This window comes from Anopheles ziemanni, chromosome 2 (genome assembly GCF_943734765.1).
Source record: "Anopheles ziemanni chromosome 2, idAnoZiCoDA_A2_x.2, whole genome shotgun sequence".
Classification (NCBI taxonomy): domain Eukaryota; kingdom Metazoa; phylum Arthropoda; class Insecta; order Diptera; family Culicidae; genus Anopheles; species Anopheles ziemanni.
In genome coordinates, this window is record NC_080705.1 from 36,975,907 (window position 1) to 37,000,464 (window position 24,558).

Here is a 24,558-nt window from a genome sequence, read left to right on the forward strand (position 1 = left end):
ACAAACTTTTATCTTTGTCTGTCATCGAACTGACTGTTCCGGAAAATGTGAATGCAACGTCAGCAACTTCAAGTCGATTATATTGCCTCTATGTGGATATGACGAGAACTTTCTAATTTGCACACTCAATTTTTGTCCTCAACTGTACCACTGAACTTGCTGCGTAGAGACATCCAGGCATACGTTTAAAGCCTACCGCTTTTAATCCAAGGCATTTAAAACGTTAGCCCACCAATCTAACAGTTTCCATTCGCAGCGAACGAAAAACTTCCACCTGTATCACCGGTACCTAGAGAACTGGACTTAATCGATCGATAGCGAAGGTTCCACTATGTGTGCGATTCGTTGGTATCTAAGAGCCGAGGTTATCAACTTGCCGTTATCTTCTACGTTGATAAGTTTTTCATGCAAAGAAAACTGGCTAGAGAAATCAGTGGAAGTACTTCTGATACTGTATACTTGGTGTATGGTGGTGATTTCTTAAGTATATTTTTTCCAACAAACTTCAAGCAAACCTGTGTAGTTTTAAAATAATTCGATATATTATAACATATTCATGGATTTTCTTGTAGCAAAACTTATTATTTTAAAGCAATGAAGTACGCTTTTTTCTATTTGCTGTTTAAGTGTTTTAACATTTAAATATGATTAAAACAAGCAATTAAATGTTAACGAACGTATCGTGATTGGATTACTTTTAGAAATGAATCACTTTTTATTTTCAATTTTCAGTTAGTGTTCGACACAACTTATTTAATTTTTAAATTTTTTCATGATTTTCAAGTTTTTTAAAACAATTAACACGTGTTTAGCAACTTTTTTGTTTGAATCGTTCAACTGCCACTATCCTCAAGTTTTCATTCCGTCTGGCAACACTGTCTTCCATAACAACTAGAGTTGGGTTTCATGAATCTTTCGGCGAGATTCTTTTACATGAATCTATTGTGGAAACATCATTCAGAATTATTCATGAAACTTTGGGATTTTATCTTTAGAAATTTGCGAACCTTTTTTGCGAATAAATAATCTCTAAAGATTAAAAAATCTTTTGCCTAATGATTCAAATTCATTAGTTTTGTGAAAAGATTCATTCAGATTCATGAATCTGAATCTGAGTTACACAACTCTAAGAACAACAAAACAAACACGTTGTATCGATGTCGCGGCCGATTTCGTTCGTTACTGGAAATGCGAAAAAACTCGAGGAAGTGCGGGCAATACTCGGGTCACGGTTTTCCCGGGAAATCATTGCCGTGAAACTGGACTTGCCAGAACTGCAGGGTGAAATCGATGACATCTGCAAGCGAAAATGCCTGGAAGCGGCACGCCAGGTGAAAGGACCGGTGATGGTGGAGGACACATGTTTGTGCTTCAACGCACTGAAAGGACTTCCAGGTGAGAGATGTGGAAGTGTTGTAAAACCAAGTTTATTTACCGATCTGTAACGGTCGAATGTTTTCCTTCCAACCAGGACCCTACATCAAATGGTTCCTCGATAAACTCGGCCCCGAAGGATTGCATAAGCTGCTCGAAGGATGGGAAGACAAATCGGCCCAAGCGGTGTGTACCTTCGCGTACGCCAGCGAACCGGATGGCGAAGTTATACTGTTTCAGGGCCGTACAGATGGAGATATAGTTTATCCCCGGGGATCACGTGACTTTGGCTGGGATCCGATCTTCCAGCCCAAAGGTTTCGAGCAAACGTACGCCGAGTTGCCGAAGGAAAAGAAGAACGAGATCTCGCATCGATTCCGTGCATTAGATAAACTTAGAGAATATTTCTCGAAAGACAACGCATAAAAACAGATAAAGGAAACACGCACAACTGTTCTAACGCATCATTGATTATTTATTTTACTACGTATCGTCTATTTTCTTCACTAGTACAAGTGATCTCCATCGGAGATTTTTGTCATTTAAAAAGTCTTTCAGAGTGAATGTTTGGTTTTCCCTTCTTTTAACTTGAAACATACGCGCTAGTCACTTTAAAGGTCCGCCCCACGAAACGACAACAATTCGCTAATGCATTAGAATATAGAAATTGACAAACGTGCATGCCATACAGGAGTATTGTTCCATCCATGTTCGGAGACCTTAGTCGGTCTTCTTGCTTTTGGCCTTCGGCTTCTTTGCGGCTTCCTTCGACGAGGACGATTTCTTCTGCTTGTCCGAATTCCAGTAGTACAACACTTGCAGCGCAATCACCAAATTGGCGAAAGACGACGAGCCATACGTAATGATCATCATTTGATCGCCGGTCTCCTGAATCGAGGTGAAAATGCGTGCCAATGATCCAGCGAGCAGCATGAAGCACGTCACCGCAGACAACTGTCCAGTGCTTCCGTTGCGATAGTTGGCAAAAGCTTGCGATAGCTTTCCGAGCAGCAAGATGGGTACGTTGAATCCTTGCGCAATCAGTAGGTAATTAAGCGGTGTCAAGCCACCAAGCAGCACGTAAACTAGCCCCGAGTACCCGATGGCAAAGACAACCGATCGTGCCGACGATCCACCGTAAAATAGCACCAGCATAGCAATGATAGCCGTCTGCAGGGCAAGGAATGCCGTATCTCCCCAGGCACTGAATGGAAATCCGTTAACGAAGCTGTACGCCATATGAATCGTGATGGCAAACAGATCCAGGCAGACGCTGAACAGGCTGATGCCGCGAGCTGATTTGTTCGCGAGGATTTTGGTTATCTGAGGCACCTTCACGAGCACCGACCCGGCGATAATTCCTAGTCCGAGCCCTTTGCTGAGCAGGGCACGAAAGCAGTCACCTACGGATGTAACAACGCAGCCGGCATTAATTGCACGAATCACCAAATACCAATAATCCTTCGGCGATAAGACTACGTATTAAGGATACCCACCATCGAGGAGGTCAAAGTCGATGAAGTATTTATCGTAGCACTTCTCATCCATCAGATACAACATAAACTGTTTCCCGTAATCCACCATTTTAGTATTTTTGTTACAACAATCCCCGCTTAACACACTTTTCAACCTTTTTAATGGGTTTGACCAAGTTGGTGTTGGCAGTAGTGTTGGCAGAATCAGGATTCGGAAGATCCAAAGACTTGATCCCTTAACGGATTCTAAAGGATTGACTCCGATTTAACGGATTCGGATCAGAGTTGATTCGTTTGGAATTGGAATCAGATTTGATTTGTTAGGGACTCGATTTGATTCAGACTTCCGAATCTACTTGAATTTAATATAGCTCGATTCAGACACGAGGGCAAGTCAATGTAATTATTACCAGCATCAGCACGGATTTAAATCGGATCGAATTAAACCAATCGATTCTAGCTGTCAATCATCAATCAAACCCCGCTAGACAGCTCGAAATATCATCCTACTAACAAACGTTCTACTTTTTTGTATGGGGGTGAAAAACATGCAGTACGTTTTCGAGCAGTCGTTCAACCTTGTTCTACTTCCCATACAAAACTGCTCGATGTTTGTTTCATTTTAGGACGTTTTTAGGACGGTTGCTCGAAATCGCCGAGCGGGATCCTGCTAAAGATTCGACTACTTTGACGTGGCAGCTCGAAACGATCGAGTTAAGCCTGGTGTCAGTGCTTAAATCCCCCAATTTTTTCGTTGGACGACAGATTCTTCAATTTTTCTGTTATTTCTAAAATTCTAAGAAAGTTAAAGGTTTTTTGTTCATTTTTTTTCTTTGTGAAAAAATGAAATTGAGGTCCAGGGTGTACAAAATTCTATTTGTTAATAGATTAAATTGGATACAATCATCCGAAAAAATCAAGCTATTTTGATTTTATCGTACGACACAAAAAATATTGTCCGTTAAAATCTAACGCGTCAGAGCCTAAGACCAGCCTAAGTCTCATTCGTTCATAGATCATAATTACAAACAAATCATAATTACAAATAAACAAATCCAACTCCGACCACACATCTCGACTTTCAGAGCGTTTACTTCAAAATACAGCACGACCTAACCTTTTAAAGTGTTTCGTTGCAACAACCGTGAACCTTATGTCAAATGAGAAAGAAAAAGCGATCCATTCCACCTCAGAAATATCGTACTTTCTTCGCCTGTTCAGTTGTTTTGTTGTGCAGAATATTTATCGCCAGATACTGGGAAATCGCACCATCGAGAGGTAAATTAGCTACGAGCATTATTTGAAAAGATAAATTGTACCGCTATTATTGTATGGTCAGTTTAGCAGTCATTGCAGGAAGGGTGCTCCGATTTCACTCAAGACAAGCGGTCAGGTTGCTACAAATCTACCACTGCCGTGTAAGGTAGGGTGATGAAACTTTCTTGAACAAGAAACAACTCCCGAAGAATCGTAGACAAAAACCAGAACAAGGAATAACCCAGTTACGTAAGGAACAGAGGAGTTACAAAACTCGCCGTCCCGGAATTCCCCTGATTAGGGGGTTAGATTCGACGGGAAGATACGAAGCGGCACATATGAATCTCGCATAGAAATCGAGAACATCACAACGCATTGCTCTATAATTGAGGAGAAATTTCTACGCGGAAGCGACTTAGTACGAGACAGTAAGAAAAGAAAAATAACCGTGGCGACAACAGTTCCCTTATCACTCGGTTGCTCTTACTAGCGCAGCTGGCGTCGGTGAACAGGTGCGGACCGATAATCATTCGTCGAATCGTCGCCTCGCGACAAGTGGCATCATCATGGATAACGACGGTTTGTCGAACGAGCAGACGGAAAAGATCCTACAGTTCCAGGACATCACCGGACTGGACGATATGAATGTGTGCCGGGACATACTGATACGGCACCAATGGGACTTGGAGGTGGCATTCCAGGAGCATTTAAACATACGCGAGGGACGTCCCTCGGCGTACGCGACCGAGTCCCGTGCCCCCGCCGTTGTAAACGATCGATTCCTGCAGCATGTATTTGCGAGCGTCCGCGCTAATAACACACCGGCCCCGAGCGGCATCGGCGGATTCATAGGGTACGTATTCAACTACATGGTCAATATCTGGTACAGTGCGTTCTCGTCGATCGTGACCACCATCGTCGGGCTGTTTCGCGACCAGGAGAGCATTCCGGCCGATCCGCTCGGCGACGTGCTGAAGTTCATACAGACGTACAACGAGAAGTACCCGGAGCATCCGGTGTTTTACCAGGGCACGTACTCGCAGGCGCTAAGCGACGCCAAGAACGAACTTCGCTTTCTGCTAGTCTATCTGCATTCCGAGGCGACGTCCGAGGCGGGCGCCTTCTGCCGTGGGGCCCTTGCGGATCCACAGGTGATCGAGTTCGTCAACCGGCGTATGCTGTTTTGGGCGTGCGATATGGCCTCGCACGAGGGTAAACGGGTGGCGAACTCGGTCAGTGTTCACACGCATCCCACGCTGCTCATCATAGGAATGCGAGCGAACAAGATGATCATAATGGGCCGACTGGAGGGCGACTGCAGCCCGGAGGAGCTCATCCGGCGGATGGAAACCGTGGTGAATGATAACGAGGTGTGGCTTAATCAGGCCCGACAGGACCGGCTCGAGCGAGACCTCACGCAGACGCTCCGGCAACAGCAGGACGAGGCATACCAGCGGTCGCTGCAGGCGGACCAGGAGAAGCAGCGCCGGAAGCAACAGGAGCGCGAGGAAGCACTGCGCATCCAGGCCGCGATTGAGGCCGAACAGCTCGCCGAGCAGCAGCGCAAAGAGGACATCGAACAGTTAAAGCTGGAGCTGGCCGAGCAAGTGCCTTCCGAGCCTGAAGCAGGTGCGCCGGATACGATCAGCATAGTTTTCAAGCTTCCTAGTGGCTTACGGTTAGAAAGACGATTTCACAATACCAATACTATGAACGTAAGTATTCTAGCGCATCCTTTATTATGTAGTTGAGTTTTTTTTACATTTGCTTTTTGTACGTTTTAGGATATTTACAATTTTATCTTCTGCCATCCGGATGCCCCGGACTCATTCGAAGTAACGACAAACTTCCCCAAGCGTGTGCTACAGTGCACGGCCCGTGCCCCCGGTGCCGAACCAGGTCTAACCCTACTCCAATCGGGTCTTAAAAATCGTGAGGTTCTCTTCGTTGCCGATCTGGAGGCGTAATGTGGAAGAAAGGAAGGCACAAAACTGTATCATTCTAAAATTTTTGTTTAAAACGGTTTGAGTCAAACAAACTTCTCACTGTTCCAAAACGAGCGTGGAAGAACACAACGAGAGCGCAACAACAGTTTATTCAGCGCACCATTTCAGTTATCGCGCCTTTGCTAGGCTAAACGCCTGACCACCGGGAGTATTAAAGATTGCTCCCCAATTTTCGTTCGTTGCGGCCAACGCTTGTAGCGGCAACTTTCAACCATTGCCATTTTGGCACAATAAAAAGGTCAACGAACCACATCACTACCGGGTATGTGATAAGCTGAGCGATATGATGGATCGTGCTGAAGGATGGCACGCAATGTAGGACTTTGGTTTTATTACCTTTTCGATCGAGTTTTTAAAATGACCGGGTAGCAGACCGGATAGAACTATCTTTTGAGAATTTTGTTTAATTTAGATCCCAAACCGTGAAAAAGAAACGCTTGCACTATTACATAGTGGAGTTGTACCATTATCAGTCACAGAGAAGGAGAATAAGACCGACCCTTGGGAAGGACGTGGTTGGTGAATGAATTTCGCGAAAAACATAAAACTAAACTTGTTGTAAACGGCCGTTGGTAAAGAAAAGGATGTTTAATACCAAATCAAAGTACTTGTGAATACTTACTATAATCATTTGAAGATGATACTACTATGAGTTGTACATTCGGTTGTTCACAAAACGAATAAGTCAGCAGTGAAATGTGAGGACCGTCTGTTCTCGTCCTCTGCTTGTCCACCACACATGCGGAAAGGCAGCGGCGAATTGATGCATAGAATTACTTCGATTATTTTGTTTCGTTATTATTACATTTGCCTTTCTTAACGAATCCGATGTAGATCGACACTTTGGTTATCACTATTTGAGGAGATAGTCGTCACTTTTGTGAGTTGAGGAAAATATAATGGTAGAAAGAAGTGAACTGTAATATACTATGGAAGTGCTTGAATAAAAACTATCTACTTATTTGAATTTTTAATGGAACTCGGCTGCGTTGTTGTAAGAATTTCTCTGGAAATAAAAATACACTCTGAATGTTGATACAAAAAGAATCACTTTATTTTATCGAGTAGGCGTAAATAAATTCATTTGTAATATACGGAAGGTTTTTTGAAGCGATAGAAATGTTAATGAAACGAAGCAAGTTTTATATATACTTAGACCGACTACGAATACTTATTATTGTTTGTTTGACGAACAGGCTTTTCCTGTTTCACTATTGTTTACACTGGCAGTTGCTTGTTTCGTTGTGGGCCATCGGAAGCTTTCCCTGGCATACCGTTCCGAAGCGGTTTGATCATTGTCTCCTTCACGTGCAAATCATACTCAGTCTTAAATGCAACCCTTAATATATAATATCAGAAATCCCCGGTAGCCCTCCCACAGCAGCCTATATCAGCACATCGTTCGTACTGTTGATGTTTATCGGAGGTAGATAGATCGACCGTATTTGGGCACGCAGCCGAGCAATATCAACATCTTCGCGTTCGAACTCGCGAATGATTTGTTCGAACTGCACCAACCCTTCCCGATTGCCCGGGAATCCGTAGTCCTTTATGACGCCGATCTGGATCTGCATCACCAGTGGAAACACGTACTGCATCATTTTGATCATCTCCTTGCCAGAGTTTGCCTTCGCTTCGGCCAGCTTTTTTGAGTTTTCACTTTGGTTCACCGTTTTCAGTATGTCCACCAGAATGGTTTTACCCGTCTCGGCGTTGAAATTCGATAGATAGGCCATGGCGATGCTGGTAAATATGGGCGTTTTCGCTACGTATGAAACTGGTGCACGGATGGCGTGTTTTGTTTTGAATTTCTTTACAAAAGGGGTTTGTTTATCCTTTTTGAAAAATTAATGTCAACGCAGGAGCCGTGTTGCCAGGGAAAGCGAAACTAACCCAAGGCAAACACTGAAACAATTTTTCTAAATCCACTCAAAAGCTAAAATTGTTCTTTTGTTGGGTTGCAAATTTTGAATTAAAATTGAAGTTACATTTGCAATCCATTTCAACCTTATTCTTATCTTTCCGTACACTAAGACTAACGGGTTTTAAAATAGCTATTTGGCAACTCGGCTTCATTGACAGCCTTGCTGTCAGTTGAGTTGCTTGCAAAATATTGCGAATTGTTGACCCGGATCGATTGCATGATGCAGCTCACGTTGTTTGTTGCAGGAAGAAGTTTGCACCCGTTTCGATTTAGCTGCACAGTGTTTTAATCAATCAACTAGAGTGCACTCTCCACGATGCTGTTGTCGTCACGTGCTGCAGCGCGTTTAGGCGTGTCGTTATTTTCCCGGCTCCCGGTACGCCTGCTGGAACCCACAGTGGTGCCCTACAGTGGAAGCACGGGTCCCGTTGCGGCGCACTCTGCCCTGCCAGCAACGGTGCAGACGGCCCAAGAAAAGTGGATAAAGCGTTTCGAATCCGAAAACATACCCGAACCCGAAACGTCCATTACGAACATCATAGCGCACGTGCTGCAATTGGCCGGTCCGGGTGATGTAGGCAAGCATCAGAACTCGTCGCTTAACGAAATGCAAATGAGTAAAATCGAAGAACTGTGCGAGTGCCGCCTTGCCCGCATGCCCATCCAGTACATCATCCGTGAGTGGGATTTTCGTGATCTAACCCTTAAGATGGCTCCACCAGTGTTTATACCACGCCCCGAAACGGAGGAGTTGGTTGAACTGATCCTGCAGCAGATGGACACCGGGAGGGAATCGTCCTTTCTGGAGATCGGTTGTGGTACCGGTGCCATAAGCCTTTCCATCTTGAAACATGCTCCAAAGGTAAGCGCCTTTCATACCTTCATCCACTCGACTGTCTATGGTTAAAAATATCAATACTTTTCAATTCCAACAAGGCATCCGCGATAGCAATTGACCAGAGCCGCTTGGCGTGTGAGCTGACACAAGAGAATGCTAACGCGACTGGTTTGATGGACCGGCTTCGAATATTCCGGCACAAAGTGATCGACGATCTGCCGGATGCGCTGGCCGGGCAGAAATTCGACATGATCGTTAGCAACCCACCGTACGTTCCATCGGTGCTCATACCAACACTCGATCCGGAGGTTAAAATCTATGAAGATCTGCGCGCCTTGGACGGTGGTAACGATGGTTTGACTGTGATAAAGGCGATTCTTCGCGTAGCCGGCAAGCATCTGGCTAAGGACGGTGTGCTGTGGCTCGAGGTGGACAGCACACATCCGCCGGTGATTGAAAAGTTTCTCACCAAGCACGGCGAGTTGATGGGACTTCGCTTTCTAGCATCTTACAAGGATCTGTTTCACAAGGACCGTTTCGTTGAGATTGTTAAACTATGAATGGTACGTTTTTGATGTGCTAGCAACGTTGACGACGTGGTCGCATAAGTATACCGTATTATCCAACCATCTACTAGGGAATTACATAAATTCAAAATAGAAAACCCTATTTTTATTGTTTTAGTCATTATATTAAATTTCGCATGTCTGCTTTAAAGCAAGCTCTCCGTTTAGTATCCGCAGTGCTAGATGGAATGAAATCAAATCTCCGGTTTGGGCGATAGAGTACTAACTTTAGTTTAATGGTCGTCATGATGGGTGAAGGAAATGGGTGGAATAACGACGTTGCGGAATGGTATCCGATTTTGTAAAGAAGCATGATCTTTCGGAAAAGCATGTTTTATAAGCTTTAAATTGACTATTAAACTATAAATTGAACAGGACTGTAGAATATTCTTTAATAGCTGCGAGCAAATGAAACACTCGAAACACGTGTGCTTGAGTTCATACGTTTATTTTTCAAAATTATATCCACGTAGTAGCCTACAGTATCCGTTTGCGACACTCCCGTGCACCGCAATTGCAAAACAGAACCTTACCCGGCACGGAACCCACGTCGTAGGCATAATTCCAAGTGAGCTCCTCGCCCGCCTTAATATTGGCTTTGGCGAAGAAAGCCACCCAAGGAAAGCGGGGATCGTGCGTATCGACAAACACGTTCTGCACCACCAGATTTGGCACACAGGAGTGCTGGCGTTAGAGAAAAAAACACACACAAAAACAAAGTTAAGAAAATAGTGATAGTAAGCCAAACTACTCCGAATGTTGGAAATGTCGCGTATACTTACATTAAAGTAGCGTCCCAAATTCCCAGTTTTTTTAGCGTCCATAACATAAATTTGTTCGTGTTTACCGTAAAGTTGACGAAGTCGTTTGGGCTTAGAAGAGACGGGTGATTTAGCTTCCCGACCTGTTTCGAAGTAGAAAAACAGCAATCTATCTTAGTGAAAGCGTTCACAGCACTAACGCATTTACAGAAAAGCAATAATAAATAAATCTTCTAAGAGGAAACTCCCGTTAGCAATGCACGATTTCTCCTGTTTCTCACCTGCTCCTGACTTTTTGTTGTCCTTAACGTGGCCCGATTTATTCTTTTTCGACGTGGAACGCGTGTTGACGGCCCTGGGCGATGGTCTGCTCTTGGTTTTGGTGTTGAAGAACGTCTCCGGTTCGGATTCGGTCTCCGAATCGGAATCGGACGTTTCGAGCGCGTCACTCTCGTAGCCCTCCTTTTCGTGCTCGACCGTTTCGATGTAGTCCAGCTCGGCAAAGTACTCATCGCCCGTTGGGTCCTGTTTGCAAATCAAGTTGCTGGCCTCCTCCGTCAGCAGCAAGCCGGCGTAGATGCAGACGAAGCTCCCGTTCGGGATGTCGTTCAGGCTGCGAATGCCCCAGCCCCGGTCGCTCGTCTTGAACACCTGCAGCTTCGTCTGCAGTGGATGCTGCACGACCCGGTTCAGACACTCGTTCACCTTGCACCTGCAGCGCGAATTGCACTCGAAGATGCCGCTCCGCAGCACATCATCCAGGCGCTTGTAGACGTAACCGATGTTTTCCACGTCCGTGGTCACGTTGTTGGCCAGGGCGCCCTGGACCGTCAGCTGCCAGCACTGGCAGCGATTCTTGTCGAAGCAGTCGTCCTCGCAGTCGCAACAGGAGAGGAAGCCTTCGTCCAGGTTCAAAAATACCCCCTCCGTCGGAATGCGCTGGGCGGAGTATTCACACGGCGGGGGCTTCGTGTCGTCGAAGCAGTTCACGCACGAAACCGGCATCTGCTCTTTGCCGCACGACAGGTCGCGCAGTTCGAAAATGGGATTGAGTGCTTTGAACGTCGCGAGTGCACGAATCTCCGGATCGAAGTCAAAGTGTTCCACGTTCAAGTCCGACTTCGTCATGCGAAGGTAGGAATGCAGCTCGTAGATGTAGCGCAACCGGCGACCACACGGGGCACGGTACACGACCGCTTTCGACCGCTTGCCGGGTGCTTTGCAAATTTGCCGTTCCCAGCCGCAGATGAGGGGCCGCGCGAGCAGATTGTACGTCTTTAGGTCGAACGTTAGCGGGAACAAACATTTTGGATTGCACTCGTGGGGAAGGTACTTATCCGGGCCGCGGTAGTTTTTCGTCGTGTACATGTACGTCTTCCCCTGCGGTCGATCGTCACAATAGATAATGTTCTTGTTCATCATGATCGGTTTATGCGGTGTTCTAGCAGGCATTCGTCCAGTTCCAGGTACGTCCTTCTTTCCCGAAACCCCTGGCGTAAGGACGCTGGTCAAGTGTGCGAGACCAGCTTTGCTGTCCGGTGGTGAATCAACTCCAACACCTCCACCTTTCGCTGGTGAGGCAACGGGCGATGTTGGAACAACGGTAGGTGATTTACCAACATCGCTTTCCGCTCCCGTGTTTTGGACATTATTTGCGGCATTCTCCATGGCATCATCACCGGCATCCTCATCTTCATCATCATCATCGATGGTAATATACTCGATGGAGGGAATGTTACGTTTTTGGAACTTCGAAATTTGCTGCCAGTCTCTCTTTCGCCCTTTGTACATTGGTCCGAGCCGTTTCGAGCCACGGAACATCCATTCCACTTTGTTCAACTCGGTGTACAAAAGCTTTACCAAGCTGCAATCGACCTCGAGCACGACCGTCCGGCGCCACTTTCCACCCCGTTCCGTCATCAGCCGCTGGTCCTTCCGCACCTGCACCATCGGGCGGTACAGTTTGTAGTCGTTCATGTAATCGCGCACGAACTCCTGCACATGCGGATCCATGTCCTCCCAGACGTGCTCCGACTGTTCGCAGACCAACCGCACGTTCCAGGATTGGGCGTAGCATGTCCTGCCGTTGTCAAAAATGACCAGGTACCGATGTGCGTTGTACTGATGGAGCGATTCCGCTACAAAACCCGCGTAGAAGGCGGTTTCATCATGCTCTACGTCTAAATCCTCCTCCCTTCGGCAAGTTTTCGCGATGATCCTATTACCCTGGGGTATTTTAATACTTGTTGAGGTGCTGTAGGCCAGCTGTTTTGCGCTGAGTACCACCCGTGTTCCTTCTCCCTTTAGAAACTGCACCAGGTATCCCTTCTTCTCGTTCGTCTGGAATACGGTTACGAATGTAACTTACAGTTGACTATACAAACATTTCTCCGAGAGAAAACGTACCGTTACATCCAACACTTCCTGGACGACCTTACATTCCATCCAGCTGCCCATTAGCGAGCCCTGGAGACCGAAGTAGATATTGTTGACTTGAATTGGTTTCCTCTCCACTTCACCTGTGGTTCCAGGTTTGTGACCATGGGTCGATATGTGTAGCTTGGAAAATTGATCTACATCGACGATGTTAATTTCTGGCAACTTGGTTTCAACAATATTGACACAGGCGGTCATTGTATTTTGAATCGTATCAAAACCTTTACGTAAAGCTGCTGCTTCTGAAGAAAATTTCTGAAACTCTTCTGTTGGTTGAAAAACGAAAACAAAAAGGAACATTAAAAAATTAAACCTGTCCAAAAGATGAGAACGTGCTGAGTTGCAAACCTTCTAGGCGACAAAGCTTCTTGTTATTCATTGCCAAGGACCATTCGATTTGCTGCTCCAAATTGTATTTTTTGAATGACGACTGTAAAACATCCGCTAGTTCTGCCTCAACTAGTGCTACAATATCCGCCGGTAATGCCGTGCCTAATTGAAACGGATCAAAATACGGATAAATACTCACAATTATTATATGTTTCTCTATGTAAAAAAATTTAGACCAACCATTTTGTTCACCATCCGACTGCGATTCAGTTTCTTCATCGCTGCTGTCACAAATTTCCACCAGCTCATTGAGACGGGGCACGTCTATTGAGTACAACGGCCGCCCATCGGCCAGTAAACTTGCCTGGATCTGTGGGAAAGAACGAAATGTTTGCTAGACACGGGATCCATTGATGATTTTAAATACCCTACCTCAAATTGGTGAATAGCCACGTCGAAACATGGTCTGCACATGAACATCGGCTTTTTCTTCCTTCGAATTTCGTAGACGTTCAATGCAAACAATGGAGCCAGCAACATTTCTCGTGACATGCTGTCGCATACTGGATTACTACATTTGGCATGAGCGCTGTTTTGCGCATCGTCTGTCTCCATCGGTTCGATTGATTCCTGCATCGTACAATGCTCATGCAGGTTTTCCGAGGCCGGCATGTTTGATGCTTCGACGACTTTAATTTCTCCTTCTATGCCACTTTCCATTGCTGGCTGTTCGATATCTGGTACTTGAGCATCACACATTTCCACGCTTTCCGGATCTTTACAGGTAGTTGAAATAACATCTTTGGGTGGACGAAATTCGAAATAAATAGTTGTCGTTAAGATTATGAGATTGCAAAAACCGGATGGCATGGAAGTTAAGAAAATATAAGAAAAAAACCTAAGACAGTAGCGAGAAAAGAATTTATCCATACGATGTTTAGATGAGGAAATATGTTTCAATATGGTCTTCGGGCGTGAAAGGTTTAATCGCTACAAACAAAAGGATAACAGTACAAATTATGACGGATAAAACATAGGATTTGATTGCACAAATCTGCTAATATTAGGATATGCTGTCTGACGCCTTAATGCACATATTGAAACACTTTCCCCCCAAAACATTTTCATCATCACCTGTAGTCGCAACCATCGCTAGCTCGACTGTATCATTGGTCTGGAGTGAAATACTGGTCTCCATATCCTTCGAGTCTGATGGATCCTGTATTACGTCTTCCAAAGTCTGTGCAATATCCTCACTGGACACAGTTTTCTCTCCACTGCTAGAAACAGCGGAACTTGTGGCGCCGGAATCCATTGCTAGGAAAATGATAGTTTCCGAGTGCGGAATTCACTACCACATTCAAATATTCTTACTTACCGATGTCAGAGCTAAACCTACAGCCGTTTTCTCCCAACTTAAACAGATATTATTTGTAGTTTTTTAGAGATCATGAATTTTCAGAGAGATTCACAACAAGACGGTACTTTTCAAGCGCTTCTTTGATTGTTTGTAAAAGAAACTAAAATAACCGGCACTTGACATCAATGACAGATTATTGTTGGGGTCGGCATTCGTTTATACTGCAGCGTAGTCGAAAGGGCATTGTTAAACTAGGTTGATCATAGTTTGAAATCGATTGTGAATAGTGAAAGTTACAGTATAAACGTATTCACACCACACTGATTTTTTCGAATTCAAACTGATTTTCTCGATAATTGTTCGTTTGCATATTCAAAGAAATTTTCACAAAGATTAAAGCGGTACAATATTCTAACGGACCACCAAACCGACAGATTGTTTTTTTTGTGCCTCACAAATCAACTTTGCTCAGTAGATCCGATAACTGAAGAAATGTTTAAAACCTAGTGCGAAGCATGCGCAGAATAAAATAACCCAATTAAATATTGATTTTTCAGTGTCAAATGACGGTTCTCCTTAATCCTAGCTCTCTAGTTATTTTACCACAACGTTGTCTTCCGGTATCTGTACTGGCACAGACAATTTTCCGTACTATTGTTTCTCTTTCTTTTCCATATTCCCGTAACCGTTACCACGAAAGTGACTAGATAGGCAAACATTTTAGTCAACAACGATCTTCGTGTTGTTTCTTCGTTACATCTGCACTTGTACATCGCAGCTAGCTACATTCCAGGGTAAATTAGTTGTTAGAATAGTCGTATATGAATCAAATTGTTTGCATATCTCAGCTGGTTGTTTACTTTAGTTATGAAACTGTTCGATTCGTTATTGAGGGTTGAGATCTACCAAATTCTGTACGTCCAGGATGTGTAAGTAAGAATCGACCGTTCTAGTACCTGTACGTTCTTCGGCGTGCCGGTTTTAAAAGAGGACATGGTTTACTTTTAGGTTCTCTCGCTACGAAGAATTTCTGGCCGGTGTCACCAGGGCATTCGATCCGAAAATACTGTTTCTCACCGTGATTCCGCTCGTCGCTGGTCTCAGTACAACGCTCTACTCGAAGCTGCTGCTTAGTGTGCTGCTAACAGAGTATGCTAACACATTTGCTAAATGGTAAACAATGACGCCAAATTTAGCTTTTTTTCTATGTGCTGTTTATTTATAATGTTATTTCTTGTTGTAGGGTGCTTGCAGAAGATCGACCCTTCTGGTGGCTGAACGAAACGAAAGAATTCACATCCCTGAACCGTCCCAAAATCTACCAAAATGAGTTAACTTGTGAACCAAGCCCGGGAAATCCGTCCGGTCATCTGATGACCTCCACGACCTATCTGTTTGTGATATTCTCGGTGCTAGAGGAATATTTAAGGTAATTAAAAGCGGTTAAATTTGTCCTTTCACTCAACGGCTATTGTTCATTGCAGAAAATATGGAAGAGTCCCAATCATAATGCTGCGTATCGCCTACTACACTACGCTATTCTTTATATCGGTCTCGCGGATGTACTTTGGTTGCCATTTTTTGCATCAATGTATCTTCGGCGTGATCCTTGGTATAGGCATGAGTAAGGTGTGTCTTTCGCACCGACTAGAAAAGTACATTGTGAAGCAGTCGGGCAAGAAGAGAGTCGGATTCGTCGTGCTCATCTGTTTGATACTGCTGGGACTCTACTGGATACAAAAGCTTATGGGAATTGATCCCCAGTGGGCTGTTAAAATGGTCAGTGCAACATGAGACGGCCACAATTTAAACAAAATTAGATCATATTACGTCTCGGTTTCTTGATTACCTAGGCCTTCAAGTGGTGCGATGATCCTTTCTACCTGAAACCGACAACTACATTGGTGTTCAGCATTATTCGACTGACTGGCGCTTTACTGGCTTTCGCTATGGTTGGACCTGTTCAAAAGTAAGTGTTGAGTTTTGTCATACGAAGATTTGAAAATTAACTTTCATGCATCAACTATCGTTGTAGGGCCAAACCGCTTAATATGAAGCTCAGCATTCCTATGGTGATGGCGATGTTGGCATTCCAATGGATAGCACTGGACAATACGCCACGTTACTACGGGGTTGTGATTTACTACTTATACAGCTTAGTCGTTAATTTTATATTCACTTATGGCTTTCTGCGCTGGGTGCCGGCTCTGGCGGGTCAGGAAATTCGGGTGTCTCGTAAATCGAAAACTAACTGAAAAGCAGAACGTTACACCAAAAACTATCCAAGCGGTGATATCTTCCGGCAATTGTTACGTCGCTTCTCTGAGTAGCCATCACGCTCGGTTATTAGTATATTCTAGGGTCGAACCAACTGATTAACCAGTGCGATCTTCTCTGGACCCATTATCACATATCACACAAACGCATAGAAATCGCAGCATCAATACATCTTTCTCCTGTGCAACTAGCAAACTCGCAAACCTTACAACAAATCAACCTACTTACTACTTAAGATTGCCTCGCACAAACACACGAAATGCCTGCTCAAAATAGAGAATTAGCAAATGATATTAGTGGAGCATTAAACGCAGCCCTATGGAATCTATGGTTTGTTCTCTTGCCCAAAACTGTTAAACATGTTCTGATTTTTTATTAAAATCTCGAAATGACGCTTGTGAAAACAGGGTCGTAAACATTCCAATATCACATAATATTGAAATTATATATAAATTAATGTTCGTTCCTAATACCACTCATCGCCACTCAAATGGTGTAAGCCATTCTGTAGAGATAATTAATCTCAGCACTGTAAATCCTTTTTCTGCTATGTTAACGGATAGTAAAGAGGTTCATGGAACATTTTGAATCACTCACCCAGTCAGGTATCAGGTCCTAACAAATGGATGTGATGTCGTGTCGAAGATTTCTACAAGACTTTAATATTAAACTGGTTCTTATGTTTCTTAGCACAACACCTTGTCTTATTTTCGGGCTTTAACCACACCTGCTACTTCCGCATGGTTGCGAATGCTTGGTCATTTTTTTGCTCTTTTCCTGATAGCGTGTTCGATTCCTGTCGAGATCTGCTTGCTTCATTCACCGGAGGAAGCGACACCGAATCTGTTGAAAGTGATACAGGAAAGAACACTTGCTTGGAACTAGTTGAGAAAACCTTGAACATGACATGGTTGCAGTGGTTGGATTTGAACAGGCATGCTCCAACCGTGTCCCAGAGTGAATGGAGTTCGGACGCATTTAGGCGGTGAACTGGCAGCCCGTAGGGGGTTCACGTAATTTGCACCAATATTTGAAACGAACCCGTTCTACCCTTGTCGACTGGTGCAGGCTTCGTACTGCATAAAGCACTTGCGTCAAGGTACGCCAGAGGATTTCCGTGGATCAACATCGTCTAACCAGCGTCACTCGCCATTCGGGAAAATATATAAGGTTGCCCTGTATACCCCGACGGTGAGACGGACAAACCATCTGGCGTGTCCAAAAGAAGTAGCCGAGCGGTTCAATGGGCGAAGACAAGCAAGACGCGCGTTTCTAATGGTTTTAACGTTTTTCCCCCTTTTCCTCCGCCCGCAATTCGATGAACTAGTCCACGATCGGTTCCGGTAGGAGCCGGAGGAGTGTGTACGCGAGAGTAGGGAGTGTATTTGCACTCGTCCGGGCTTGCGTCAGAACCGGCCCAGTGTGGGGTGAGGTGCGAGCTGTCCGGCAAACCCTTGTCCACCACTGCCCAGGATCGAGTGTCGCGGTAAATGGGCGCGTAATCCGACGATTGCAGCGCTCCCGCCGCTTTTGCTTGCGGTAGTTACCTGAGTGGTCATAAATAAAATCAATGCCAATGTTAGTCGACCTGCTGGATCAGTGATCACATAAGAGCGCCGATTCGTGCGTTGTGGCTTTTTGGTGGGCAGGGAAGTACGTGTTCCTAAAGCTACAATATTCAGTATATAGAATTTCATTGAAAAACGGTCACAGAGACACAAATGTTATCTCCTTCCAAACGACACTGCCTAGAATCTCCTTACAACGCGCGACAACTCCTCCCTGGCAGGGCGGGGCCATCAGGAAATCGGAAGAAACGAATAAATACCGGCGACAGGGCGACACGCCGGGCCGGTTAACGCTCGGGGAAGCAACCGCGGTCTAAGGTGTGCAGGGACACTTAATTACTGACCATAAAAATAAATCTAATCAGCACACTGCGTAATAAACATCCTTCCTGGCCCTGGGTTTGGCCCGCGCCGGTTTCGTTCGGCACATTCTACATTGGTCGGTGAAGGTCTGCGAGCAGGTATCGCTCGGAGTGCTTAGACATTACGGTGGCAGGTTGATTTTTTCCTCGCATGGTAGTCCGGTTGCTTTCGGATGGAAGCGCTTGAGACAAGGAGCGGGCAAACGCACACAAAGAGATTGCGCCACACAACGAGTGCCACCGTGACGCCGGAGATTATCTCGGCTTTCGCGTTTCGATTATTGATTATCGGGCAATTGTATAGTTTTATATCTCAATTATAGATAGCGGGCGGCTGGCTACTGCGGGGTTAACGGGTAGTAAATAGTGGGATAATAAAATTACACGTATGTCACTGAAACATTGTGCAAACGGGCTTGATAAATTGGTCCCTAGCCATCCGGTGCCACCGATTGCGGCATTGTAACTGTTCTTGTTTGCTCGCTGCTTCACCGGATAACTTGTGTCGATAAAAAAAACCCGTTAAAATTGTTAAATCATTTTCAAAAATGACTGAAATATACTCTAACAATAGAAGTGCGACCCTTCGAGGGCCTGGATACGTACTCATATATCAATCAATTCTGCCGGGCATGTCACGAATGGGCCATCATAAAGAACGATTCTATCCAAAGTGATTACTATCCCTTAGAACCCACCTTGAATTCTATCAAGGAAATTGTTGAACACTGTTCAAATTGTGACTCCTTCCAAAACAGTCTACCGACCAGCAGTGCCAACTTGAGGTTAGTCAAGCCTAGCAGTAGGCGTTGCACTATTTTAGTAGTTGGAAATCTGACAGCTGCTTGTCAGTCCATATGCCTCCGTGCAACGCGTTGGAGGCTGTGTGTTTTGAGAACGCGTGATCGTATCGTGCACCTTTTTGCTTGTTCTCTTGTCGTTTATTGGCCAGTTGCGAAAGTGAAGCAGGTGCGCACCCCAGGAAAGGTGCTTTGAGGTAGGTGGGTAGTGTACCACTCGACGCACACGCTACTTTCTGCTCCTTTATGTCCATTTCAACAGCTTAGTTGACCGCATCATCCGCCTCCACCGTCTCGCTGAAATCAAATGCGTGTGCTTTGAGGTCTACAGAAGCCCCCTAGTCCCGCACCTCGCATATGCGCACCGGAGTGTGGTGTTTCAAAACGATCTACGATTTATTTATCTCACTAATTATGTCACTTAGTGGTGGTGAAATATTTTACCGGAATGAAAGATTGCGCTAATCGGGTGATATTTATGACGGCGTGGTGGGTCTCCTTCGGGGGCTTCCGGACACCGGTTGGAACCGTTACAAGCCATGCGCTGGAAATCTCGGCCGGGCACGGTGCACCATGTCGATGGGCACCTCGGAGCAGGTTGGCGAACTCGTGTCGTTGCGGGGCGGCGAACGCGGCGCCTTTAATTCCGAGCGCTCATAATGGCGGCAGGGATTTTTTTTGTCTCGTTCGATCCAGTTACATGCATCGTTAGGACTCGCCGGTGATTTAATACGCTCCTGTATGCAAATACCGACTGCCGTGCATTATCATATTAGTAGCAATGTAAAAGCGAAAGCCTAATTGATATTTGAGCGTATGAAAAGGCCACGTCTCGCTTCTAATTTCTTCGGCTTCCCGTTGAGCTGCGAACAATAACTGTAAATTACGCAAATGGGAGCGCTGGTATCGTTTCCCACTTTTCAGCTAGAGAAATCCTAAGCTACTTGATCGTTTTTAGCTATGAGGAAATATGGTACTATGCGTTCGATTGCACACTAGTACGCTGACGCAAATCTGGGAAAAAAGCATGGCAAGGAAGAGAAGAAAATGCACAGAATCGAGATTATCGTGTGTTGGATCTATTTGCCTATATTTATTGCACTAATTCATTTTTCTTTCCCAGCAGTAGTGCCTATAAATAATCTCATGTTACTGACGGGAATGTGAATCTGACATGCGCCCCGAACCACACGGTCTTTAAACAGAACTCCGAACTGCCAGATACATTTTAAATGTACAACAATAAATTTGTCCATTGTTAGGTCACTCATAAATTAGGTATCGCGCTGTAAGTGACTTTACATGCTCAAAGGTGACAATGATCGCTCGGAGGGACTTCGATCAATAGAAAGGATTCCGATTGGTCTTGTTCGCTGGAAAAGAAAGATATGGAAATGAACAAACACTAGGGAGACACCCGCACGTATTCTTAAGGGCAGCACCGGATTGCGCGATTGGGAATCATTTATCAACGTGTTGCGCATAGGATACAACACGTTTTCTACATCAGGATTTGATAAAAGTACCCCACTCCTTTTCACGAAGCCAACTTAGACATGACGTAAGACTAAGGGAGGGACGTAATAGCAAAGCAGTGACGCAGAATGACCTAAGCAGACTGTAGAAAATCTCTGTTAGAAGTCGAGTAACAACACTGCGGGGGTGTCTCTGGTGGTTAGTGCCGGGCCTTTCCCAGATTGGAACTTAAATGTCAGTGCAACATGAAGGCGGCTTTGTAGAATGATTGTTTTTCCTCGGCAGTGATACCTTCGACCAGAACCTATTTGTACTACACCCAAACCCACGGGCACGGGCGATGTTGGTCGGGTCATCAAGATAGTGTAGGTATTTCAGAATGAACTATTTTGGGCAATGATTGAAATGTCTTTTTCGACAAATAGTAAAAACAATGAAAGTAAAGCCAATGAATAAGACCACTAGACTAGACAATAAGACTTTGGCGAATAAAAAATCGAGCCAAAAGGTTTGGTTGTTATGTTATTGCTCGTTCTGATAGATTTCCTTTTTTCATTTTAGTTAAGCAAAATTATCTTCAAAATGGACGACGTTTTATTTTTGAGCAACGAATCAGGGTTCCAAAGCGACTGGAAATCCATCTACCACCGAGATGCTCTATTCTGGGCTTCGCACGAGTATCACACGGATGGCATTATGCGGAACCTAGTGCCTACGGTATCATACCTCACCAGACAATTCAGCCTATCTCCGGCGATCGAGTTTGCCATCGTTGAGACACTCGAACTTCTGCTGGTGCGCGTGTTTCAGAGCTGGAAAAAATCGACGCCAACATTCCTGGATGAATTAGAGCGCCATAAACGAGTATTTTTTAAGCATTTGCCCCTGTACACGGTGGCGCTGGTGGACATTGTAACCAAATATATTGAGCCATCGATCAAGCTCGACCTGGCATCCCTGAAGCGAATCGCCAAGGTGGACTATGGTGCTGATCAAAACATGCTCGCTGTGGAGTTTGAAGTGATCAAGCTGCTGGACAGTGAGGTATAGCGTGAATAGGAACGACTCTTCCTGCGGCCTCTTGTACTCGGGAAGGTGTGGCAGTGCGAGACACGATCGAATACCTTCCACTTTGTTCTCTATGTTTGCAGTGCCGAGCATCGCTGTTGCTGGGTGCAGTCGAACGATTTTCGAAGGACTACCTCCTCCCGCTGAACGTGGCCAGCAAGGAAACGATTGCCCATCTAGGGATCAAGCTGCTGCGCGTCGTTACCGCGAACCGGATGGCCATCTACAGCAGGTTGGTTGGCATGGTGGATCTTGTATAGAGACCTCGCATCCAGAAAACCTGTTTTTTCTTGTTTTTATTTAAACGGGGATTTATTTCCGTAGCCTGGAGACTTTCATGAAGGATGCTGCCGCGTTCCGGCGCTTCAAGTCCAGCAAGCTGATCCTGGCGGGGTCGATCGTGATCACGATACTGTACCTCATGCCGAAGGTACGCCATAGCCGGACCATTCTACAGCAGATTCTCGAACCGCTCGCGGATGAATGTTGCATACAGGCGACGAACCTGCTCTATCTGCGAGACGCCATACTGCGGGTCATTGGCAAGAAGGGAGAGAACCATCGTAACCCCCATTGATGATCGAAAGGTTTGCAGGCACCACGAGGAAATGCGTCGCTCCTTTCCTTCGTATTCGATGTAAATTACATCAAATCAGATCATGTAAGATTCATTGCATATTCAATTAATTTTTTTGTCGTTTTTTGTACAAGAGGTGATGGATGAAGCGCATGACGTCAAGAACGATTGAATTGTCAATCCCTAACGAGTGAGCGAAAGCAGGCTTGAACGTCATTGACACCAGGGTCGATGTTTCCCGGTCGTGCCAGCCGGACTGTTGGTAACTTTGAAAACTGTTTTATTTTTGCTAGGGAGGCCGAGGACAAGTTGGCGAGCGACGTGGTAATTAGGTTGCTAGCGTGTGATATCCGGGAGGGCATACATTAATCCGACCCATTAAACTACATTCACCGTTAGTTGAATCCGCTGAGAGGCTGAAATGGATATCGGCATTGAATTTCTGATGTGAAAAGGCCGTATTGAAATATTTTATTTAATTGGCATCGAAATTAGCACAATAAATTGTTTAATTTAAATTAATTACAGCCAGAAGAGAATACTTATACCATCATTTGATCAGTTTACATAAATGTAATAGAATATTTCCTTGTAAATTGCCATTAAAATGCCTTGTCTACCAGTGCATTGGTTAAAGTAAATTAAATTTGGGCATTTAAAAATATTTAATTATACGCAACCTGGAAGAATGTGCAATCCAGCTTCATTCCGGTGATCATTCACTACGCAGTGTTTTTGAAGACAGACAAGCACGGAAATCGACGCCAACACCAACATCGGCCATAACACCTGGGTCAGTGTGGAATTCAATTTGTAAAAATTCGCTTCACGATCGCGCACGGCCACGCCAGCGTGCCACTACGCGATCAATCATCGATCGAATCCATTCGCGTCAAAGACAATTGCGGTAATTTTCGCGACGTTCCGCCGGAGGGCCGGCGCATGGGGAGAGTTCCGCGCGTGTCGGGGCCAACTTTGTGTGCGGTCCTTCGCTGCTAGGCGGACGAGTTTCCGCTGGCCGTGGCTTACTTTCGATTTCAGCCGGGCTGGCTGGGTTTGGATGCTGCCCTAGGTAGGCGCAGACTGGCTGGTGGAGTTGACTGTGAGTGTATCGAATCCCGTTTACCAAATGGACGGCTCCCTGGGCGGTGTGGAACAGAACAAGGTGTTTGCCGGGGGTAATCTTAGATACCTCGGATAGTTGTTACATTATCCGGCCACGAACACGATCGGATCGGCCGGGCACAAGGATCGCTAGCGATGTAAGTACTTGGATGTTTCAAATTCCTATGCTCCCACACACCAACACACCGGCACAACAGAGACCAGAGTCGGATGAACGAAAGAGAACGGACAATGAAGTTATTACCGGTTGTTTAGAGATTTCTTTCGATTTTTTACAACATCCCCCCCAATGTGGGGGTCGGTGGGCAGGTGCAGAATGGAAATATCATTGAACGATTACGGTCGCTCACGATTGAAGTATTAAACGTGGGTAATGTTTAGCGGCGCTGCGATAATGATTATTAATAGGTGTGCGAGCAATGCTACGGATATTGGCACCCATTCTAATACCGTTCCTTAGGCTCTAGTTTCGATCGCTAGCAGGCGAATTATTTACATCTTGTAGGATATTTGTTGTGACAAAAGCCATTTTTTCTCCCCTCGCACGAGGTTCAATTAGCAGCAATAAAATAATTACATCTACCCTGGAACATGCAGAAGAAAAGGTAAGGTCCTAAGGAAATAAGGCAAGCACGGCGCACACACCTTGAATTGAGTTGAATGATTGAAATCGATCAAATTGTGCGGCCTGTCGTTGTCACGTTTGCACCGCGCGGAGTCAGTTACATTTCAATTTGGACCGTTCGGTTTGGAACCGGACAAAGTTTCGGTGCCAATTAGCCCGGGAAAGTCACCCGAGCGGAACGTATGACGCGGTGAGGTTTTCCGCGCTCGTGAAACACCGTTCGGCGGTTGGGTGCATTTGGTGAACCGGATAATTTACCCAAGTCTACCCGAGCAGCAGGTCCCTCAGCCTAAGGGTCATTATGCAAGTGGATGTTTGGGTGGAATAAAATAGGCGATTGATGTATTTTTATT

The 24,558-nt window shown here is 45.2% G+C and overlaps 8 protein-coding genes across 8 annotated transcripts; 5 read left to right on the top strand and 3 right to left on the bottom strand.

The window, feature by feature from the left end:
- Nucleotides 1-1,135: 1,135 nt before the first annotated feature.
- On the top strand, nucleotides 1,136-1,800 carry LOC131293509 (inosine triphosphate pyrophosphatase). Its single transcript, XM_058321586.1, has 2 exons — nucleotides 1,136-1,395; nucleotides 1,472-1,800. Exons 1-2 carry the CDS (start codon nucleotides 1,158-1,160, stop codon nucleotides 1,798-1,800), a joined length of 567 nt encoding a protein of 188 aa, XP_058177569.1. The 5' UTR covers nucleotides 1,136-1,157.
- Nucleotides 1,801-1,828: 28 nt separating this feature from the next.
- LOC131289474 (mannose-P-dolichol utilization defect 1 protein homolog) lies at nucleotides 1,829-3,029 on the bottom strand. The gene is made up of 2 exons (XM_058318744.1): nucleotides 2,871-3,029; nucleotides 1,829-2,777 (listed from the first exon to the last, which is right to left on the bottom strand). The coding sequence occupies exons 1-2, from the start codon at nucleotides 2,956-2,958 to the stop codon at nucleotides 2,095-2,097; spliced, it is 771 nt and encodes a 256-aa protein (XP_058174727.1). The 5' UTR covers nucleotides 2,959-3,029; the 3' UTR covers nucleotides 1,829-2,094.
- Nucleotides 3,030-3,999: 970 nt separating this feature from the next.
- LOC131287001 (FAS-associated factor 2) lies at nucleotides 4,000-6,141 on the top strand. Its single transcript, XM_058316018.1, has 3 exons — nucleotides 4,000-4,127; nucleotides 4,189-5,821; nucleotides 5,891-6,141. The coding sequence occupies exons 2-3, from the start codon at nucleotides 4,673-4,675 to the stop codon at nucleotides 6,071-6,073; spliced, it is 1,332 nt and encodes a 443-aa protein (XP_058172001.1). The 5' UTR covers nucleotides 4,000-4,127; nucleotides 4,189-4,672; the 3' UTR covers nucleotides 6,074-6,141.
- A 1,073-nt stretch (nucleotides 6,142-7,214) lies between these two features.
- Nucleotides 7,215-7,909, bottom strand: LOC131281283 (protein C10). Its single transcript, XM_058310559.1, has one exon. It carries the CDS (start codon nucleotides 7,846-7,848, stop codon nucleotides 7,498-7,500), a length of 351 nt encoding a protein of 116 aa, XP_058166542.1. The 5' UTR covers nucleotides 7,849-7,909; the 3' UTR covers nucleotides 7,215-7,497.
- Nucleotides 7,910-8,183: 274 nt separating this feature from the next.
- Nucleotides 8,184-9,555, top strand: LOC131294904 (MTRF1L release factor glutamine methyltransferase). The gene is made up of 2 exons (XM_058322957.1): nucleotides 8,184-8,898; nucleotides 8,973-9,555. The coding sequence occupies exons 1-2, from the start codon at nucleotides 8,353-8,355 to the stop codon at nucleotides 9,432-9,434; spliced, it is 1,008 nt and encodes a 335-aa protein (XP_058178940.1). The 5' UTR covers nucleotides 8,184-8,352; the 3' UTR covers nucleotides 9,435-9,555.
- Nucleotides 9,556-9,873: 318 nt separating this feature from the next.
- On the bottom strand, nucleotides 9,874-14,282 carry LOC131293510 (histone-lysine N-methyltransferase eggless). The gene is made up of 8 exons (XM_058321587.1): nucleotides 14,102-14,282; nucleotides 13,400-13,767; nucleotides 13,208-13,337; nucleotides 12,986-13,129; nucleotides 12,608-12,903; nucleotides 10,483-12,541; nucleotides 10,223-10,344; nucleotides 9,874-10,124 (listed from the first exon to the last, which is right to left on the bottom strand). The coding sequence occupies exons 1-8, from the start codon at nucleotides 14,280-14,282 to the stop codon at nucleotides 9,918-9,920; spliced, it is 3,507 nt and encodes a 1,168-aa protein (XP_058177570.1). The 3' UTR covers nucleotides 9,874-9,917.
- Nucleotides 14,283-15,194: 912 nt separating this feature from the next.
- Nucleotides 15,195-16,582, top strand: LOC131281903 (glucose-6-phosphatase 2). Its single transcript, XM_058311267.1, has 6 exons — nucleotides 15,195-15,256; nucleotides 15,336-15,500; nucleotides 15,571-15,756; nucleotides 15,812-16,106; nucleotides 16,181-16,296; nucleotides 16,363-16,582. The coding sequence occupies exons 1-6, from the start codon at nucleotides 15,195-15,197 to the stop codon at nucleotides 16,580-16,582; spliced, it is 1,044 nt and encodes a 347-aa protein (XP_058167250.1).
- Nucleotides 16,583-21,392: 4,810 nt separating this feature from the next.
- LOC131293512 (uncharacterized) lies at nucleotides 21,393-22,455 on the top strand. Its single transcript, XM_058321588.1, has 3 exons — nucleotides 21,393-21,854; nucleotides 21,962-22,110; nucleotides 22,203-22,455. Exons 1-3 carry the CDS (start codon nucleotides 21,393-21,395, stop codon nucleotides 22,453-22,455), a joined length of 864 nt encoding a protein of 287 aa, XP_058177571.1.
- The last annotated feature ends 2,103 nt before the right edge of the window (nucleotides 22,456-24,558 follow it).

Excerpts from the sequence above, each read along its gene's own strand:
- LOC131293509 (XM_058321586.1), top strand. The coding sequence starts at position 1,158 with ATGTCGCGGCCGATTTCGTTCGTTACTGGAAATGCGAAAAAACTCGAG. Across the intron at positions 1,396-1,471 it reads CGCACTGAAAGGACTTCCAG|GACCCTACATCAAATGGTTC; the intron begins GTGAGAGATGTG and ends CCTTCCAACCAG.
- LOC131289474 (XM_058318744.1), bottom strand. The coding sequence starts at position 2,958 with ATGGTGGATTACGGGAAACAGTTTATGTTGTATCTGATGGATGAGAAG. Across the intron at positions 2,778-2,870 it reads CGACTTTGACCTCCTCGATG|GTGACTGCTTTCGTGCCCTG; the intron begins GTGGGTATCCTT and ends TTACATCCGTAG.
- LOC131287001 (XM_058316018.1), top strand. The coding sequence starts at position 4,673 with ATGGATAACGACGGTTTGTCGAACGAGCAGACGGAAAAGATCCTACAG. Across the intron at positions 5,822-5,890 it reads ACAATACCAATACTATGAAC|GATATTTACAATTTTATCTT; the intron begins GTAAGTATTCTA and ends TGTACGTTTTAG.
- LOC131281283 (XM_058310559.1), bottom strand. The coding sequence starts at position 7,848 with ATGGCCTATCTATCGAATTTCAACGCCGAGACGGGTAAAACCATTCTG.
- LOC131294904 (XM_058322957.1), top strand. The coding sequence starts at position 8,353 with ATGCTGTTGTCGTCACGTGCTGCAGCGCGTTTAGGCGTGTCGTTATTT. Across the intron at positions 8,899-8,972 it reads TCTTGAAACATGCTCCAAAG|GCATCCGCGATAGCAATTGA; the intron begins GTAAGCGCCTTT and ends AATTCCAACAAG.
- LOC131293510 (XM_058321587.1), bottom strand. The coding sequence starts at position 14,282 with ATGGATTCCGGCGCCACAAGTTCCGCTGTTTCTAGCAGTGGAGAGAAA. Across the intron at positions 13,768-14,101 it reads AGCGATGGTTGCGACTACAG|ATGTTATTTCAACTACCTGT; the intron begins GTGATGATGAAA and ends GTCCACCCAAAG. Across the intron at positions 10,125-10,222 it reads ATTTGGGACGCTACTTTAAT|CACTCCTGTGTGCCAAATCT; the intron begins GTAAGTATACGC and ends CTCTAACGCCAG.
- LOC131281903 (XM_058311267.1), top strand. The coding sequence starts at position 15,195 with ATGAAACTGTTCGATTCGTTATTGAGGGTTGAGATCTACCAAATTCTG. Across the intron at positions 15,501-15,570 it reads GCTAACACATTTGCTAAATG|GGTGCTTGCAGAAGATCGAC; the intron begins GTAAACAATGAC and ends TTCTTGTTGTAG. Across the intron at positions 16,107-16,180 it reads CCCAGTGGGCTGTTAAAATG|GCCTTCAAGTGGTGCGATGA; the intron begins GTCAGTGCAACA and ends TTGATTACCTAG.
- LOC131293512 (XM_058321588.1), top strand. The coding sequence starts at position 21,393 with ATGGACGACGTTTTATTTTTGAGCAACGAATCAGGGTTCCAAAGCGAC. Across the intron at positions 21,855-21,961 it reads TCAAGCTGCTGGACAGTGAG|TGCCGAGCATCGCTGTTGCT; the intron begins GTATAGCGTGAA and ends CTATGTTTGCAG. Across the intron at positions 22,111-22,202 it reads CGGATGGCCATCTACAGCAG|CCTGGAGACTTTCATGAAGG; the intron begins GTTGGTTGGCAT and ends TTATTTCCGTAG.